Source organism: Mesoplodon densirostris, chromosome X (genome assembly GCF_025265405.1).
Source record: "Mesoplodon densirostris isolate mMesDen1 chromosome X, mMesDen1 primary haplotype, whole genome shotgun sequence".
In the NCBI taxonomy this organism is placed as follows: Eukaryota; Metazoa; Chordata; class Mammalia; order Artiodactyla; family Ziphiidae; genus Mesoplodon; species Mesoplodon densirostris.
The window spans coordinates 18322542-18342302 of NC_082681.1; the positions used below are offsets into that span (position 1 = coordinate 18322542).

A 19761-nucleotide genomic window follows, 5' to 3' on the forward strand; every position below is an offset into this window, starting at 1 on the left:
TTCAGTTTATCTATTTTTTCTCTTGTTGCTTGTGCTTTTGGTGTCATCCAAGAATCTGTTGATGAATTCAAGATCAGGAAGATTTCCTTTTCTGTTTTCTTCTAAGAGTTTTGTAGTTTTAACTCTTGAATCCATTTTGAGTTAATTTTTGTATATGGTGTGAAGTAGGAGTGCAAATTCTTTCTTTGTATGTAGTTATTCAGTGGTCCCAGCACCACTTTTTTTTCTTTAAAGAGGGATTGCACAGTCAAAGGGTACATGTGTTTTTTGTTTTTGTTTTTTTTTTGTTTTTATTTATTTATTTATTTATTTTATTTTTCGCTGCGTTGGGTTTTTGCTGATGTGCACGGGCCTTCTTTAGTTGCGGAGAGTGCAGGCTACTCTTCATTGCGGTGCCTGGGCTTCTCATTGCGGTGCCTGGGCTTCTCATTGCAGTGGCTTCTCTTGTTGCGGAGCACGGGCTCTGGGCGCGCAGGCTTCAGTAGTTGTGGCATGCGGGCTCAGTAGTTGTGGCTCACAGGCTTAGTTGCTCCACAGCATGTGAGATCTTCCTGGACCAGGGATCAAACCCATGTCCCCTGCATTGGCAGGTGGATTCCCAATCACTGCGCCACCAGGGAAGTCCCAGCACCACTTTTTATATACCTTTTTTTTTAACTTTTTATTTTATATTGGAGTATAGTTGATTAACAATGTTGTGTTAGTTTCAAGTGTACAGCAAAGTGATTCAATTATACATATACATGTATATATTCTTTATCAAATTCTTTTCCCATTTAGCCAGAACCATTTTTTGAAAAGACTATTTTTTCATTATTGGAAGTTCACAGCACTCTTGTCAAAAATCAGTTCACCATGAGTTCATTTCTGGACTCTCAATTCTATTCCATTGGTCTATATATCTATTTTATACCAGTACTAAACTGTCTTGTTACTGAAGCTTTTTAGAAAGTTTTGAAATTGAGAAGTATACACTCTAACTTTGTACACTCTTCTTTTCCAGGATTTTAAGTGTTTGTGAAGGATTGATGTGAATTCTTTAAATTTTTGGTAGAATTAATCAATAAAGCAATCTCATCCTGGGCTTTAACTTATGGGAAGTTGTTTTGAATATTAATTCAATCTCTTTACTTGTTATAGAGATATTCAGATTTTCTACCTCTTTGTGGTCAGTTTTGGTAGCTTGTGTAGTTTTAGATTTTTTTTTTTAACTTTTTTAGTGATTGCCCTAGAGTTTGCAATATACATTTAGAACTAGTCCAAGTCCACTTTCAAATAACACTGTATTGCTTCACAGGTACAAGTGCAAGTACTTTATAATAACAAAGTATTCCTAATTCCTCCTTCCTATCCCTTGTATCATTGCTGTCATTCATTTCACTTATACATAAGCATACATAAGCATTATATATATATATATATGTAATCTAATACATTGTTTCTATTATTATTTTGAACAAACTGTTATCTGATCAATTAAGAAGAAAAATAAAAGTTTTTTATTGAAGTATAGTTGATTTACAGAAAAATAAGTTTTTATTTTATCTTCACTTATTCCTTCTTTCATGCTTTCTTTCTTTATGTAGATCTGTTTCTAACCTATAACATCTTCTTTCTCTCTGATCTTTATTTTTTTTAACATCTTTATTGGAGTGTAATTGCTTTACATTGTTCTGTTAGCTTCTAATGTATAACAAAGTGAATCAGCTATACGTATAATTATATCCCCATATCCCCTCCCTCTTGCATCTCCCTCCCACCCTCCCTATCCCACCCAAACTTTATTTTTTTAATTTTTAAAAATTTATTTATTTGGTTGCGCTGGGTCTTAGTTGCAGCATGTGGGATCTAGTTCCCTGACCAGGGATCGAACTTGGGCCCCCTGCATTGGGATCACGGAGTCTTAGCCACTGGACCACCAGGGAAGTCCCTCTCTGAACTTTTAAAAAAAACCCACTTTTTGCAAAGCAGGTCTGCTGGCAAGAAAATTCCCTCAATTTTTGTTTGTCCTAGAAAGTCTATTTTTGCTTGACTTTTGAAGGAAAATTTCACAAGATACAGAATTCCAGGTTGGTGGGTTTTTTTCCCCCAACACTTTAAATATTTTACTCCACTCTCCTCTTGCTTGTACGCTTTCTGACAAGTCACGTATAATTCTTATCTTAGCTTCTCTATAGGTAAAGTATTTTTATCCTCTGGCTTTTTTCAAGATTTTTTTCTTTATCTTTGATTTTTCTGGAATTTAAATATGGTGGGTTTAGGGGACATTTTGCAGGGGGGGCATTTATCCTGCTGGGTTTTCTCTGAGCTTCCTGGATCTGTGGCTTGGTGTCTGACATTAATTTGGGGAAATTCTTAGTCATTGTTGTTTCAAATATTTCTTCTGTACCTTCCTCTCTTTATTCTCCTTCTGATATTCTCATCACACATAGGTTACACCTTTAGATGTTGTCCCACAGTTCTTAGATATTTTGTTCCATTTTTCAGGGTTTTTTTCTGTTTGCTTTTCAGTTTTGAAAGTTTCTATTGGTACATCCTCAAGCTCAGAGCTTCTATCCTCAGTGGTCCAGTTTACTAACAAGCCCATCAAAGGCATTCTTCATTTCTATTAGAGTGTTTTTGATCTCTAGCATTTCATTTTTATTCCTTCTCAGTATTTATTCCTGCTTACAATACCCATCTGTTCTTGCATGTTGTCTACTTTTTCCATTGGAGCCCATAGCATATTAATCATTGTTATATTAAAATCCTGGTCTGATAATTCCAATATTCCTACCATATCTGATTCTGGTTCTAATGTTTGCTCTGTCTCTTTAAACTGTGTTTTTTTTTTACCTTTTCATATGCCTTGTAATTTTTTGTTGGAAGCCAGATGTGATGTACTAGGTAAGAGGAACTGCAGTAAATAGGCCTTTAGTAATATGGTGGTAAGGTATGGGGTCAGGGGAAGTGTTCTCAAGTCCTATGATTAGGTCTCAGGCTTTTGGTGAGCTTATGTCCCTAGACTGTGAACTTCAGCAGTGTTTCTCAGTCTTTTTTTCCCCTCCCTTAGATAGGACAGGAAGGCTAGAGGGAGCTAGAGTAGGGTATTTCTCTTCCCCTGGGTATTTTAGGCTCTGATAAAACCCCAATAGGTTAGGGTTTGGTAAAATACTTTCTCTCTTGAGGGCAGACCTTGTTATGAAGAACAGAATGCTCCAGTAAATTTCAAAACGGCTACTTTTCCCTTCCCTCTCCTGAAGCACAAGGGAGATTTTCCTCCTCTCTTCATTGTGATAACCTGGTACAGCTTCTGGAAGTAAAAGTCACAGAAGTGTGGGTGTGCTCCTCTGTGACTGGACCCCCTAGAGTTTTTAACTCTCAGATGTTTCTGCTCTGAACCCCCAGCAATTCATCAATTACAGTTCAGGTTTTCCTACCCTGATACCACTTCCCATGGAGGCTTCTGCTCATGGTCTTCTGGTCCAGCAAGTTATGATTCTCTATCTGCCTGTCTGTCTCTCCAATTTTAAGTGTACCGTTTTTGCCTGTGACCTCACTTCCCTGACAGATGTAAGCAAAGTTTTTTTCTAGTTGTTCAACTATTTACTTGCTTTTAGGATGGAGTGATGACTTCCAAATGCCTTAAATGCTGGACTGGAAACAAGAAGTCCTCTTTCTTCTTTTTGATGTAGGCATTCACAGCTATTTACAGTCTCTAAGAACTGCTTTAACTTCATCCCATAAGTTTTTTTTTTCATCCCATAAGTTTTGATGTTTTGTTTTCTTTTTTATTCATCTCAAGATAGTTTCTAATTTCCTTTGTTGTGCTTCGACTTTCTATAGGGGAAACATTTCTGTTCCATCCCTGGATTAATTTCACAGAGCACTGGTACCTCCAGGCCCTTAAATTTACACTTACACCTTTAGAGAGTAGGCATTCCTCCCTGAGGAATAGAGAAACTGAAAGTAGACATGAGTGGCTGGGAGGAGGGGCTACAACTTAAGCCCTAGCTTTTTTTTTTTTTTTTTTTTCTGTGGTACGCGGGCCTCTCACTGTTGTGGCCTCTCCCATGGCGGAGCACAGGCTCCGGACGCGCAGGCTCAGTGGCCATGGCTCACGGGGCCCAGCCGCTCCGCGACATGTGAGATCTTCCCAGACCGGGGCACGAACCTGTGTCCCCTGCATCGGCAGGCGGACTCTCAACCACTGCGCCACCAGGGAAGCCCCAAGCCCTAGCTTTTTTTTTTTTTTTTTTTTTTGCTGTACGTGGGCCTCTCACTGTTGTGGCCTCTCCCGTTGCGGAGCACAGGCTCCAGACGTGCAGGCTCAGCGGCCATGGCTCACAGGCCTAGCCACTCCGTGGCATGCGGGATCTTCCCGGTCCGGGGCACGAACCCATGTCCCCCGCATTGGCAGGCGGACTCTCAACCACTGCGCCACCAGGGAAGCCCAGCCCTAGCTTTTGAAGCCACCCTGTGGCCTATGTCCTTGTCAACTAGGAGTGATATTGCCCTTCAGGTGACATCTGGCAATGTCTGGACACATTTTTAGTTGTCATAATGGGGTAGGGGTGGCATGCAACTGACATCTGGTGGGTAGACGTCAGGGATGTTGTTAAACATCCTACAGTGCACAGGGCATCTGCTCACAACAAAGAGCTATCTACCCCTGAGGTAGGTGAAATGTCACAATCTGAGATGAGCCTTAAAACTGAAGCAACCTGTCCATTGGTAGCAGAGCCTGGATGACCACCTTCCAGTCCAGTTGTTTCCCAAAAAACCCACAGCTACCTGGACCTCCAATTGCTTTGTCCACTCCACCTGTCAGTAGCAGATCATCATGCACTGTCTTGTGAGTGTATGTCTGGCATATTGGTAGGCTAAGGGGCTTCTCCTGGCTAAAAATGCTTCACATTGTCTTGTGAGCCCGTGCTTAATGTCTCCCTCTGAAGACAGAGTAGAAACTCCCTGAGGACAGTCATGGCCTTTGGCACCAAGGAGGCACTCCGTAAATTTGTGTTGAATGGATTAGGAGATATGAGAGAAAATACACCAAAATGTTAACTTGGTGATCTCTAGGAGCTTAGAATGAAGGTTACAGCTGCCTCCAGAAGAGGCTGGGAAATGAGGTGTGACCCCAGGGTTGGTGGGGGCAGAGAAGTTGTGGACCTGTACATTGGTTGTTTTGCTGATAGGATTTTCATTTGGCTATCATTAATAATACAGGTAAGCATCATTTTCCTTGTTAAATTCCTCACATTTCAGCTTCTTTTTCTCTTTGAAATGTTCATACTAGCACTTTTTACCTTTATTAAAAAACCAGTTTTAACTGCTTAAAAATTCAGTGTCCTCAGATTTTGTCACCTAAAGATTTTCTCAAGAACATAATTTAAAAAAAATCTTTTTTTGGTGTTTGACATCGGTTATCATGAAATTATCCTGACACTGAATCTCTATGTCTTGAGGTAGCTGGTCTCAATTTCCTCATCCATAAAATGGGAATGATGATCCTTTGTTAGCCGAGACCTTTGCTGAGGATAAAATGATTTAAAACACGTGAAAGCATTCTGAGCAGTACTGTGTAAATGAAAAGGCCCCTCCAATTATGGGTAATTCTGAAAAAATGTGTTTGTATGAGTTATGCAGTATAACCAGTTGTCATGCAATTATTAGAGTAGTTTACTAGAATGAAACAAAGTGCATTCAGATTTTGTGCTCCTTACTTACAAGTGCTAGCTGAATAAATAGGACTTTTTTTTCTGATAATTTGGTTAAAAGATCTAAAACTCTATTTTAACTTGGACTTTTCTGACAGTTACAATACCTTGACCTTTGTTTCTCCATAGGTGTTACAGAATATCTTGGACACTGAAAAAGATTATGCTAAAGAACTTCAGTCTCTTCTTGTTACTTACTTAAGACCCCTGCAGTCCAATAACAAGTAAGATTTATATTTTAAACCTCTCGCTAAGCAAAGCAAGATAATGTCAGTAGATGGAGTCATTACTCTTATGTCACTGAATAATTGATTTTGCCCTTTAGATGAATTTCCACAGATCACAGGTTGCCAAGAACATGGTCAAGGCAACAGAAATTATGCAAGATGTAGCTTTTGGAGAGCTTGGCTTTCTTTCTCTTCTGGCTGTGGAGGGAAGGAGCTGATCTGCCTTTCTGTCTGTCACCATTTTTATCTTGTACGTTTTAGAAGTGATACATCTAGTTTTACCTTCCAGAAGAAGGACTTGCTGGTGTTTTTATGCAGAAAGCACAGACACTGGAAATTCTTGTGCTTGCTCTGACCTTGACTTGCCAGGGCCGAAACTCTTTCCCATGCTCCCAGAGTGGAAAAAGCGTGGCATTTTGTGAATGTTCCTAAGAGCAATTCAAGCCAGTATTTCACCCAGGCAAAAGTGAATGAGAAAGAGGTGTTAAAAATATTCAAACCTTATCCTGGTCTTAGAAATCTGAAGGCCTGAATTGAAAACTTACTTTTCACAAAAGAAAAATATTGACCGTTCATTTTTTAGGCTTGTAGGCCTGGCATATGTAACAAATAATAGCTAAGTGCATTTATGTGTGTTTTTTATTTTAATGGATTAAACTTTACTAGAGATTATGATCTGTAAGTCAAATGGTAAATTTAGTGGTTGATACATAGAATGGAGGACAGAAATCTCTTCTTGTTTCTCAGTTTAAGAGTTTATTTTTGCCAAACAATTGCCTAAACTGTTGGCTTCAGGCTTAAATAAGTTTAATGTATTTCACTATTTTCTCCCTTTTCCTAAATCATGCTTGCTTAGGCATAATGTCCTGCTAAATTTCCTACTCAGTTATTTTCATGGCACTATGGGAATCTTACTTCAGTATGAAAGGATTTTGTATTCCTGTGTTTTGTCAGAGTTTAAATGATCAACAACAAAGTGGCTTTTGTTATTATTATGTAAAACATGAAGTGCTCTGTGAATCATAGCCCTTAGAGCTGAATGGAACCTCAGTGAATCATTGGGTCTAGTGCCCTGGAAGAAATGACTATCCTCATTGAATAAATTAAAAAAAACCCAAAGTCCAGAGAGTCTCCCTGTCCTGCCCATCACATGGTCAGTCAGTGGCCAGACTCAACCCACTGCGTTTCCTGCCACCGAGTGAAATGTGGTTCCGTGTTCTAGAGGTGACAGGCAGAGGAGGAGAGGGGAACTGAAGTGGTAACCCTGGCAGCGGAAGATGGTAAGATTTCAGATGAAGGGGTGACTGATTAGCAATCAAGAAATAGTCAAAGGAAAAGAAAAGAGCCACGGCAGAGGAGGTGAGAGACCTGAGTCAGAACCGCACTGTTCCCAAGGGAATTCAAAATGCAGTTCTAGTCACTTTCCATTGGTTCTGCCTTGTAGACCCCAAAGTGATTTGAGCAAAGAGGACTGTTTATTGTTTGATCCTGAAAGGTCCAGATAAGCCTCCAGTCAGGTTCTTGCTGCTATGGGGGAACAGCAGCCAGGGAAGCTGGCTAAAGGGTTTCGCTTTTGATACCCATGAGAGGGGTTTTCCAGCTTGTGGTTCAGGAGGGCATCAGAGCAGAGGAACTGGGTGCTTTTTATACTCTAGAGGTTACTGGTAACGTCTGTTTGGGTCTTCCTTTTCTTTGTCAGCAAAAATTACTCTCCTGGAAACCCTCCCCTTGTATTATTATACTAAGGAGAAAGAACATGTGGCAGACATTGGCCTTTTAAGTAAATCTTTAGAAAAGTTTTCTCTCAAAAAGTGGTTAGGGGCTTCCCTGGTGGCGCAGTGGTTGAGAGTCCGCCTGCCGATGCAGGGGACACGGGTTTGTGCCCCGGTCCGGGAAGATCCCACATGCCGCGGAGCGGCTGGGCCCGTGAGCCATGGCCGCTGAGACTGCGCGTCCGGAGCCTGTGCTCCGCAACAGGAGAGGCCACAACAGTGAGAGGCCCGCGTACCCCAAAAAAAAAAAAAAAAAAAAAGTGGTTAGGAGCATGGACTCTGGAGCTAGAATGTTTGGGTTCAAATTCTGGCTTCATTCACAGGCTTTGGGACTTTGGCTGATTTGCTTTAACCTCTCTGTGCCTGGATTTCCTTATGTGTAAAACAAAAACAGCAATAGTACCTACCTCATAAAGTTGTAAGGTTAAGACGAGTTGTTATTTGTAAAATACTTACCTCAGTGTTAAGCGCTGTATTAGTGCTGGCTCTTGTTTTTATCACCTATTATTTGGTAGGGGAAGAAAGGATGAGAAAATTCTTAGTACAGAGGCACTCGATTAAAATGGTTCAGTTTGTGTTTGATTCCATTCCAAAAGCAAACAAACACATCAGTACTATTTTCTTCCCTCCTATTTCCGCTCAAGATTTCCTTTAGTTGATTTTTGAGTGGCATATGTAATGTCTTTCAATTACTTTCCCAGCTCCTCTAGAGGAGAGTATTCAAAAGATTTTACACTTATTCCCAGCTATGATGTATTCTACCCATTTAGATACTTAGATATTTTTTGTTGAGATATAATTGACATATAACATTATATTAGTTTCAGGTGTACAGTGTAATGATTCTATATTTGTATATACTGTGAAATGATCACCACAGTAAATCTAGTTAACATTCACCACACACAGTTACAAATTTTTTTTCTTGTGATAGAACTTTTAAGATCTACTCTCTCAGCAACTCTTTCCACTATGCAGTACAGTATTATTAACTATGGTCACCATGATGTACATTGCAGCCCTATGACTTACTTATTTTATAACTAGAAGCTTGAACCTTTTGACCCCCATTCCACCCCCCGTCCCCCGCTTTGGCGACCACCAATCTGTTCTCTGTAGATGCTTAAATGTTAAGCACTTGCTATTCATTTACTCCTTGCTTTGTAAAATACCTAAATGTACCTTATAAACACTCATTTTCTTTAGGATCATTATTCTTGTTATGGAAAAGGGAAATCAAGGAAAGAAGCTTTAGAAAATTGCTTGAGATCACAGAGTTGGTGTCAGTTAAAAAGCAAAAGTTAAAATGTAGGGATTGCTTCCCTTCTCCCATTTGCCAGTTACTAGCAAACTATCAGCTAACTAGACTAGAGATAGATAACTAGAGTCATCCCCAAGTTCTTTTCACTGAAACTACATATATATATTTTTTTCAGTCTGAGTACTGTAGAATTTACATCTTTATTGGGAAACTTCGAGGAAGTATGCACGTTTCAACAGACGCTCTGCCAAGCCTTGGAAGAATGTTCAAAGTAAGTGTCGCACATCGCCATCAGGATAGCTAGCAACATTGGGTTTTTTGGTGTGCTTTGTTTTCTTTTAACTGTTGTCTTAGATAGGGGCACTTTATATTTATGCATTTATTATGCATTTATACATTTATTCCAACTTTGATAAATTGCCCCAGTACAGAGAAAATCTATTAGGTGGTGGTATTCACAGAGTCAACCCACTAGTTGCTTATCAGGACTCTACATCTGGTCAGTTATTTCTCACTTTATTTAAAAATCATATTGACAAATAAGGTCTAAATTGTCATGGATGATGCCTTTGTCATCGATTAGATATTTTTCTTTTGTACATTGCGAATTACTTTTCCAAGTAATATCTTTATGTGAACCACAACGCATCATTGATGGCTAGCTAGCTCGTTGAAGTGTTCAACTTCATACTGCAGAATGAACTGTGATGATCATCAGGCAATATGTTTCTGGAGCAAGATTCGTTTTCCAAGTAGTGGATCTCGGAGAATTGGTGACTTTCATCGTCTATAGGGAATTTGGGGCAATTGCCTGTTTCTTGAGCTTAATGAGACATGGGTGGTTGTCCAGGGATGAAGCTGGTGAGAACCCCCTCTAAAGAGACCTGAGGAACCACTGCAAATGCTGATAGGGATCCATATTATTGGTATGAAAAGATGGTGACTAAGTGAGAAGAGCAGATTACTATTACTATTTAGACTTTGCTTTTCATTTTATATAGAAACATGTAGAAGAGAGTCCAAGGAATATGCCAACATTGTTATAATAGATATCTCTGAATGGTGGAATTCCGAGTAATTTTTTTTCTTTCTTGTGTTTTTTTGATTTTTCTGCAAACTAAAATGGGTGTCATGTAATTCTAATTCTGTCATTTTTGGATTCAGTTAGTTTTGTCTGTACTTGAACTTCATGCAAATTAATCAAGAGTATTTTTAGTGTGCCTGGCTAAATTTGAATATTATAATTTGAATAAGTATCTTAAAAAACCCTAGTAATTCCAAATAAGTATCTGACCCTATATATTGGAGCTATGTTTGGTGGCTAAAGTTTAAAACAGTGGCCAAGAACTTACATTTCATAGATAAAATGGTTATAATATAGAAGTTTCTTTTTAACTTTGGCAAAAGAATTCATAAGGTTTGCATGTTGCCAGGTTTAATTGGAATCATCTTCCTTTATCCTGTTTCCTATTTTACATTCTGTGTTTCATCTGTTTTGCTTACAGGTTTCCAGAAAACCAACACAAAGTAGGTGGTTGTCTACTGAACCTCATGCCTCATTTTAAATCTATGTATCTGGCTTACTGTGCAAATCATCCTTCAGCTGTAAATGTACTCACCCAGCACAGGTAAATCATTAACATTTCCCCCAAAAAGCTGTTTTGCAATGATATCCTTTCCCAGGACTACCTCATTTGGAAATCCAAGATCTCCCACTGAACTCTTGATTATCCCCATTCATCATACCAGAAGTTGATTCATTGTTATATGGATTTATTGTTCATTCATGCAACAAATAATTTATTGAGCACCTACTATGTGCAAGGTCCTATAGTAGTTGATGGGGATACAGTAGTGAACAAGGAAGAGAAGGTCCCTTCTCTCATGGAGCATAGACTCTTGAGAGAAATAGACATGAAATTAAATGTTGTAAGCATGTTGTATTAGAAAAGGGTAATTAAAAGGAAGCTGTGAGACTTTGAACATGGTATCGAAGTGTGGAGTGAAGGAAGGGTCAGGGAAGGCTTTCTTGAAGTAAAATTCTATTTAGAGCCAATGGTTTAGCCTTCCCCATCCCAGTGAATGTTTTATCCAAGTTGCTGCAGAGCTAAGCTGCCTAGGTTCATCTCTTTTTCACTCTCCCTTTGTCTGGTAGAGGAAGTCTCAAGTGGTAATATGGCTAAAAGGCAGGTATCAGCAGGGAAAGGTGGAAGGAAACTAACCCTGTGAACTGGGTGTCAGGTACTCTAAGCAAAGGTCTCTGATGACAATTATACATGAATATAAATTGTTTCAGATTCATGGGGAACAGCAGCACAGTATCTCCTTTAAGAGTCCTTGCAAGGGACCCAGATAAGCTCACATCTCTCCTACCCTTCCTTACCCTCTGATGACTCACCCTTGACACATTCACTGATACATTCATCTGGGCCACAATTCTGTAGGATAGGCTTGAAGACACAGTTTGGACTTTGAAGCCATGTGCTAGGAATCCAGGTGGGACAATAGGAAGAACAACACACAGAGTCTCTTATGACTGAACTCGGAGATTAGATTCAGAACCGACATGATTCTGGAGGCTGCTCAAGACTGAAAAGATTATTCTTCTTTTAATTTGACTTGTACATCCAGACCCAGGCTGGAACAGTAGGTGACAACAACCCTCAGAAGTGATGGAAACTTTGGCTTTGTCCTGGTTCATTAGGAGCTTGATTGGCTTTATAGAGCTGTTATGTAAGGGCATGTTGAAGGTAGAATTCAGTAGGTCCTACTTGAAGGTGAATTTTACTTCCCTGATGAAAGTTGTGAACTCTTGTGGAATAGCAAATATGGAAGTTGGAGTTTAAAGAAAGAGAAGCCATGACTCTGGATTATTTAGGCAAGTGGCTCAACTGCTTAGAGCTAATAATAACACTGACAATGTGCCAGGCACATGATGTAAAAGCCTATGAGGGAGTTACTATTATTACCATCTCTGCTTTACAGATAAGACATTAGAAGGTTAAGTAATCTGCCCAAGTACTCATAGCTGTTAAGTGGTTGAGCCAGAATTAGAATCCAGATCAGTCAGACTTCTAAAAAAGTGTTTTTATTAAGACATGTATTTCACCTACAAAGTGAATAATCTAAGTGCAAACTTAAAGAATTATCATAAAATGAGCACCCATGTACCCACCACCCAGCTTAAGAAATAAAATTTTACCATTTCTTTTTTAATATAGTAACTTTATTGAGATATAATTCACATACCATACAATTCACCCATTTAAAGTGTACAGTTAAATTATGTTTAGTATATTCAGAGTTGTGCAACCATCACCACAATCAGTTTTAGAAGGTTTTCATCATTCTCCAAAAAAACCTATACTCATTAGCTGTCACTCCCCATTGCCAGCCTAAGGCAACCACTAAAATACTTTATGTCACTATGGATTTGCTTATTCTGAACATTTCATTTAAGCGGAATCACACAACATATGGCCTTTTGTGTCTGGCTTCTTTCACTCAGCACAATGTTTTCAAGGTTCATCCATGTTGTTGCACTTAACAGTACATTGTTTTTTAAATTGCCATACATGCAATGAAAAATATTTCATTGTATGGATACCGCATATTGATCTTCCATTCACCAGTTTGTGGACATATGGATTGTGAATGGTGCTACTATGAAGATTCATGTACAAGTCGTTGCGTAGACCTGTGTTTTCATTTCTCTTGGGCAGATATGTAGGAGTGAAATTGCTGGGTCATATGGTAACTCTATGTTTCACTTTTAGAGGAACTGTGAGACTGTTTTCCAAAGTGGCTACACCAATTTATATTCCTACTAGCAATTTATGACGGTTTCATTTTCTCCACATCCTCACCAACATTTGTTATCATCAGTCTTTTTGATTATAGCCAGTCTAGAGGGTATGAAGTGACGATATCTCATTTTGATATTGATTTGCATTTCCCTAATGACTAATGATGTTGAGCATCTTTCATGTGCTTTATTGGTAATTGGTGTACCTTCATTTGGGGAAACGTCTGTTCAGATCCTTCACCTATTGTTAAATTGGGTTACTTGATTCATTACTGAGATATGTATGATTCACATACCATAAATCCACCATTTTAAAGTGTAGAACTCAGTGGTTGTTAATATATTAGGTTGTGCAACCATCACCACTATTTAGGTCCAGAACATTTTCATCACCCCAAAAAGAAACCCCTTACCCAGTAGCAGTCACTGTCCATTTCTCTAAGGGCTAATGATGTTGAACCTTTTTTTCCCTCAAACCCTTTGTCTGTTTTTTAGGTGGGTTATTCATCTTTTCATTGTTGAGTGGCAACATTTCTTTATATATTCTTCTTTATATATTCTTATCAGACGTGTGATTTGCAAAAAACTTCATTTTGTGGGTTTGCTTGGTATCTTTTGAAGCACAGAAGTTTTAATTTTAAATTTAATTTTGATGACATCCAATGTATCTATTTTATCTATTTTGCTTATATTTTTGGTGTTATATCTAAAGAATTGTTGCCTAATCTAGGTTATGAAGACTTAGGCCTATCTAAGAATTTAATATTGTTAACTTAAGTTTAGCTCTTTAATCCTTCTTGAGTTAATTTTTACATATGATGTGCGGTAGGGGTCCAACTTCATTCTTTAGCATGTGAATATCCAATTGTCCCAGCACCATTTGTTGATTTCTGTTCTTATAAATTTGTTACATTGTGTTTTATGTCACAGAATACATTATGCTCAGTTCAACTACATCCTTACTAATTTTCGACCTGCTGGATTTCTTGATTACTGATAGAGGGATGGATCACAATAGTGGATCTATCTATTTTTGTTCTTCTTTCTCTAGTTCCTTTAGGTGTAAGGTTAGATATTTTATTTGAGTTTTTTCTTGTTTCTTGAGGTAGGATTGTATTGCTATAAACTTCCCTCTTAGAACTGCTTTTGCTGCATCCCATAGGTTTTGGGTCATTGTGTTTTCATTGTCATTTGTTTCTAGGTATTTTTTGATTTCCTCTTTGATTTCTTCAGTGATCTCTTGGTTATTTAGTAGTGTATTGTTTAGCCTCCATGTATTTGTATTTCTTACAGTTTTTTTCTTGTAATTGATATCTAGTCTCATAGTGTTGTGATCAGAAAAGATACTTGATATGATTTCAGTTTTCTTAAATTTACCAAGGCTTGACTTGTGACCCAAGATACGATGTATCCTGGAGAATGTACCATGAGCACTTGAGAAGAAAGTGTATTCTGTTGTTTTTGGATGGAATATCCTATAAATATCAATTAAGTCCATCTTGTTTAATGTATCATTTAAAGCTTGTGTTTCCTTATTTATTTTCATTTTGGATGATCTGTCCATTGGTGAAAGACAGGTGTTAACATCACCTACTATGATTGTGTTACTGTTGATTTCCCCTTTTGTGGCTGTTAGCATTTGCCTTTTGTGCTGAGGTGCTCCTGTGTTAGGTGAATAAATATTTACAATTGTTATATTTTCCTCTTGGATTGATCCCTTGATCATTATGTAGTGTCCTTCTTTGTCTCTTGTAATAGTCTTTATTTTAAAGTCCATTTTTTCTGATATGAGAATTGCTGTTCCAGCTTTCTTTTGATTTCCATTTGCATGGAATATCTTTTTCCATCTCCTCACTTTCAGTCTGTGTGTGTCCCTACATGTGAAGTGGGTCTCTTGTAGACAGCATGTGTACGGGTCTTGTTTTTGTATCCATTCAGCCAGTCTATGTCTGTTGGTTGGAGCATTTCAACCATTTACATTTTAGGTAGTTATCAATATGTATGTTCCTATTACCATTTTCTTAATTGTTTTGGGTTTGTTGTTGTAGGTCTTTTCCTTTTCTTGTGTTCCCTGCCTAGAGAAGTTCCTTTAGCATTTGTTGTAAAGCTGGTTTGGTGGTGCTCAATTCTCTTAGCTTTTGCTTGTCTGTAAAGGTTTTAATTTCTTCATCAAATCTGAATGAGATCCTTGCTGGGTAGAGTAATCTTGGTTGTAGGTTTTTCCCTTTCCTCACTTTAAATATGTCCTGCTACTCCCTTCTGGCTTGTAGAGTTTCTGCTGAAAGATCAGCTGTTAACCTTATGGGGATTCCCTTGTATGTTATTTGTTGCTTTTCTCTTCCTGCTTTTAATATTTTTTCTTTGTATTTATTTTTTGATAGCTTGATTAATATGTGCCTTGGCATGTTTCTCCTTGGATTTATCCTGTATGGGACTCTCTGTGCTTCCTGGATTTGATTGATTATTTCCTTTCCCATGTTAGGGAAGTTTTCTACTGTAATGTCTTCAAATATTTTCTCAGACCCTTTCTTTTTCTCTTCATCTTTTGTGACCCCTATAATTTGAATGTTGGTACGTTTAATGTTGTTACAGAGGTCTCTGAGACTGTCTTCAATTCTTTTCATTCTCTTTTCTTTGTTCTGCTCTGTGGTAGTTATCTCCACTATTTTATCTTCCAGGTCACTTATCTGCTCTTCTGCCTCATTTATTCTGCTATTGATTTCTTCTAGATAATTTTTAATTTCATTTATTGTGTTGTTCATCAGTGTTTGTTTGCTGTTTAGTTCTTCTAGGTGCTTGTTAAACGTTTCTTTTATTTCCTCCATTCTATTTCCAAGATTTTGGAACATCTTTACTATCATTACTCTGAATTCTTTTTCAGGTAGGCTGCCTATTTCTTCTTCATTTGTTTGGTCTGGTGGATTTTTACCTTGCTCCTTCATCTGCTGTGTATTTCTCTGTCTTCTCATTTTGCTTAATTTACTGTGTTTGGGGTCTCCTTTTCGCAGGTTACAGGTTCTTAGTTCCCGTTGTTCTTGGTGTCTGCCCCCAGTGGATAAGTTTGGTTCAGAGGCTTGTGTAGGCTTCCTGGTGGAGGGGACTGGTGGGCAGGTGGATTCTTAACCACTGCACCACCAGGGAAGTCCTATCACTTTTTTTTTTTTTTGCCTCATGTATTTTGATGTTCTGTTGTTAGGTGCATTCATGTTAAGGATTGCTTTGTCTTGTTGGAGAAATGGCCCTTGTATCTTTATGTAATTCTCTCTCTTTATCCCTGATAGTTTTCCAAGTTCTGATGTCAGTTTTTTTCTGAAATCAATATAGCTAATCCAGCTATCTTTTGATTGCTGTTAATATTTCATTTTCCATACCTTTTCTTATAATCTGTCTGTGTCTTGTAGACAATATATAATTGAGTCTTGCTTTTTTAATCCACTTTGAGAATTTCTGTCCTTTAACTGACATAGTTAGACCATTCACATTTAAAGTGATTATTATTATAGTTGGATTAATATCTAAAATGTTTGTAACCATTTTCTATTCATTTCCCTTGTTCTTTCTTTACTGCCCCCCTTTTACTGCCTTCTGTGGTTTTATTATTATTATTATTATTATTATTATTATTATTAATTTTGACTATGACACCCGGCATGTGGGATCTTAGTTCCTCAACCAGGGATCGAACCTCTGCCCCCTGCAGTGGAAGCACAGAGTCTTAACCACTGGACTGCTAGGGAAGTCCTGCATTCTCTGGTTTTAGTTAAACATTTTATATGATTTCATTTTCTCTTCTTCTCTTTGTCTTTTTCTGAAAAAAATTTATTGATTTCCCTAGAGTTTGTAATATCCATTTACAACTAACCTAACAGCACTTTCACATAACACTTACCATTTCACAGGTAATGCAGGTATCTTATAACAGAGTATTCTAAATTTTTCCCCCTCATCTCTTATTGTTCTCATTCATTTCACGTATCCATAACATAAAATCACTCAATATACTGTTGCTTTTATTACTTTGAACAGCTATCTATTGCATCTGTTAAGAATAAGAAAAAAGATTTTATTTTAATTGCATTTATTATTCTCTGACACTCTTCCTTCTCATGTAGATCCAAGTTTCCTTCTCTCTGAAATACTTCTTTTAACAATATTTGATAGGAGGTCTACTGGTGACAGTTTCCCTCAGTTTTTGTTTGCCTAAGAAAGTTTTATTTTGCCTCCACTTTTTTTCCTTCTATTTTTATTGTGGTAAAACAAACAAATGTATAACATGAGATCTACCCTCCTAACAAAAGTTTAAGTGTACAGTACAGTATTGTTAAGTATAAGCACAATTTTGTACAGCAGATCTCTAGAAATTTTTCGTCTTCCATAACGGAAACTTATATCTACTGAACAGCAACTCCCCATTTCTCCCTTACCCCAGCCCCTGGAAATCACCATTTTACTTTCTGCTTCTATGAGTTTGACTACTTCAGATACCTTATATAAATGGAATCATGTAGTATGTTTCCTTCTGTGACTGGCTTATTTCACTTAGCAAAATGTCCTCAGAGTTCATCCATGTTTTCACATATGACAGGATTTCCTTCTCTTTAAAGAGGTATGCATATGCATACCACATTTCTTTTTTTTTTTTTTTTTTTTTTTTTTTTTTTTTTTTGCGGTATGCGGGCCTCTCACTGTTGTGGCCTCCCCCGTTGCGGAGCACAGGCTCCGGACGCGCAGGCTCCGGACGCGCAGGCTCAGCGGCCATGGCTCACGGGCCCAGCCGCTCCGCGGCATATGGGATCCTCCCAGACCGGGGCACGAACCCGTATCCCCTGCATCGGCAGGCGGACTCTCAACCACTTGCGCCACCAGGGAGGCCCCATACCACATTTCTTTATCCATTCATTCATCAATGGCCATTTATGTTGTTTCACAACTTGGCTATGAGAATGCAAATGTCTCTTCGAGATCTTGATTTCAGTTTATTTAGATAAATAACCAAAAGTTGGATTGCTGGATTAAATGGTAGTTGTATTTTCAGTGTTTTGAGGAACTTCCATACTGTTTCCACTGTGGCTGCACCAATTTACATTCCCACCAACAGTGCACAGAGGTTCCAACTTCTTCACATCTTTGCCAACATTTGTCTTTATTTATTTATTTATTTTTGGATAATGGCCATCCTAATCAGATGTGAGGGGATGTCTCATTGTATGTGTGTGTGTGTGTTTACAGTAACTATTACACTTCTCTACTTAAATGTATACAATCTCATGTAGTAAGGGTCATGTATCTCTTTTCCTCAGATAAATACTAATGTAATATTTAATTGAAGTATAGTTGCTGTACAATAGTATATAAGTTACAGGTGTATAATATAGTGATTCACAATTTTTAAAGGTTATACTCCATTTATAGTTATTATAAAATATCATTGTGGGGCTTCCCTGGTGGCGCAGTGGTTAAGAGTCCGCCTGCCGATGCAGGGGACACGGGTTCATGCCCCGGTCTGGGAAGATCCCACATGCTGCGGAGTGGCTGGGCCCGTGAGCCATGGCCGCTGAGCCTGCACGTCCGGAGCCTGTGCTCCGCAACGGGAGGGGCCACAACAGTGAGAGGCCCACGTACCGGAAAAAAAAATATCATTGTGGTTTTCATTTGCACTTCCCTGATGATTAGTGTTGTTGAGCATCTTTTCATGTACCATTTGTATGTCTTCTTAGGAAAAATGTCTATTCAAGTCCTTTGCCCACTTCTTTTTTTTTTAACATCTTTATTGAAGTATAATTGCTTTACAATGGTGTGTTAGTTTCTGCTTTATAACAAAGTGAATCAGCTATACATATAAATATATCCCCATATCTCTTCGCTCTTACATCTCCATCCCTCCCACCCTCCCTATCCCACCCCTCTAGGGGGTCACAAAGCACCAAGCTGATCTCCCTGTGCTATGCGGCTGCTTCCCATTAGCTATCGGTTTTACATTTGGTAGTGTACATATGCACATGCCACTCTCTCACTTTGTCCCAGCTTACCCTTCCCCCTCCCCATGTCCTCAAGTCCATTCTCTAGTAGGTCTGCATCTTTATTCCCGCCCTGCCCCTAGGTTCTTCATGACCATTTTTTTTCTTTTTTTAGATTCCATATATATGTGTTAGCATATGGTATTTGTTTTTCTCTTTCTGACTTACTTCACTCTGTGTGACAGTCTCTAGGTCCATCCACCTCACTACAAATAACTCAATTTTGTTTCTCTTTATGGCTGAGTAATATTCCATTGTATATATGTGCCACATCTTCTTTATCCATTCATCTGTCATTGGACACTTAGGTTGCTTCCATGTCCTGGCTATTGTAAATAGAGCTGCAATGAACATTGTGGTACATGACTCTTTCTGAATTATGGTTTTCTTGGGGTATATGCCCAGTAGTGGGATTGCTGGGTCGTATGGTAGTTCTATTTTTAGTTTTTTAAGGAACCTCCATACTCTTCTCCATAGTGGCTGTATCAATTAACATTCCCACCAACAGTGCAAGAGGGTTCCCTTTTCTCCACACCCTCTCCAGCATTTATTGTTTCTAGATTTTTTGATGATGGCCATTCTGACTGGTGTGAGGTGATATCTCATTGTAGTTTTGATTTGCATTTCTCTAATGATTAATGATGTTGAGCATTCTTTCATGTGTTTGTTACTTTGCCCACTTCTAAGTTAGGTTATTAGTATCTTTACTATTGAGTTGCAGGAATTCCTTATTGTTTTGGAGATTAGACCCTTATCAAATAGATGATTTGTAAATATTTTTTCCTTTTCCATAGGTTGCCTTTTCACTCTTATGATTGTTTGCTTTGCTGTGAAAAATCCTTTTAGTTTGATGTAGTTCCACTTGCCTATTTTTTGTTTTGTTAACTGTGCTCTTGGTATCATATTCAAGAAATCATTGCCAAGACCAATGTTTGGAAGCATTTCTCCTGTTTACTTCCAGGAATTTAGAACTTCAAGTT

The 19761-nt window shown here is 38.3% G+C and overlaps 1 protein-coding gene across 8 annotated transcripts in view; it reads left to right on the forward strand.

The window, feature by feature from the left end:
- Positions 1-19761, forward strand: part of ARHGEF6 (Rac/Cdc42 guanine nucleotide exchange factor 6) — a 116283-nt gene that overhangs the window by 62722 nt on the left and 33800 nt on the right. For all 8 annotated transcript variants that reach the window (XM_060086995.1, XM_060086997.1, XM_060086996.1 and 5 more), the window contains 3 exons: positions 5829-5923; positions 9135-9230; positions 10465-10587. In XM_060086995.1, the coding sequence (XP_059942978.1) occupies positions 5829-5923; positions 9135-9230; positions 10465-10587 (314 nt within the window). The remainder of the gene's footprint in view (positions 1-5828; positions 5924-9134; positions 9231-10464; positions 10588-19761) is intronic.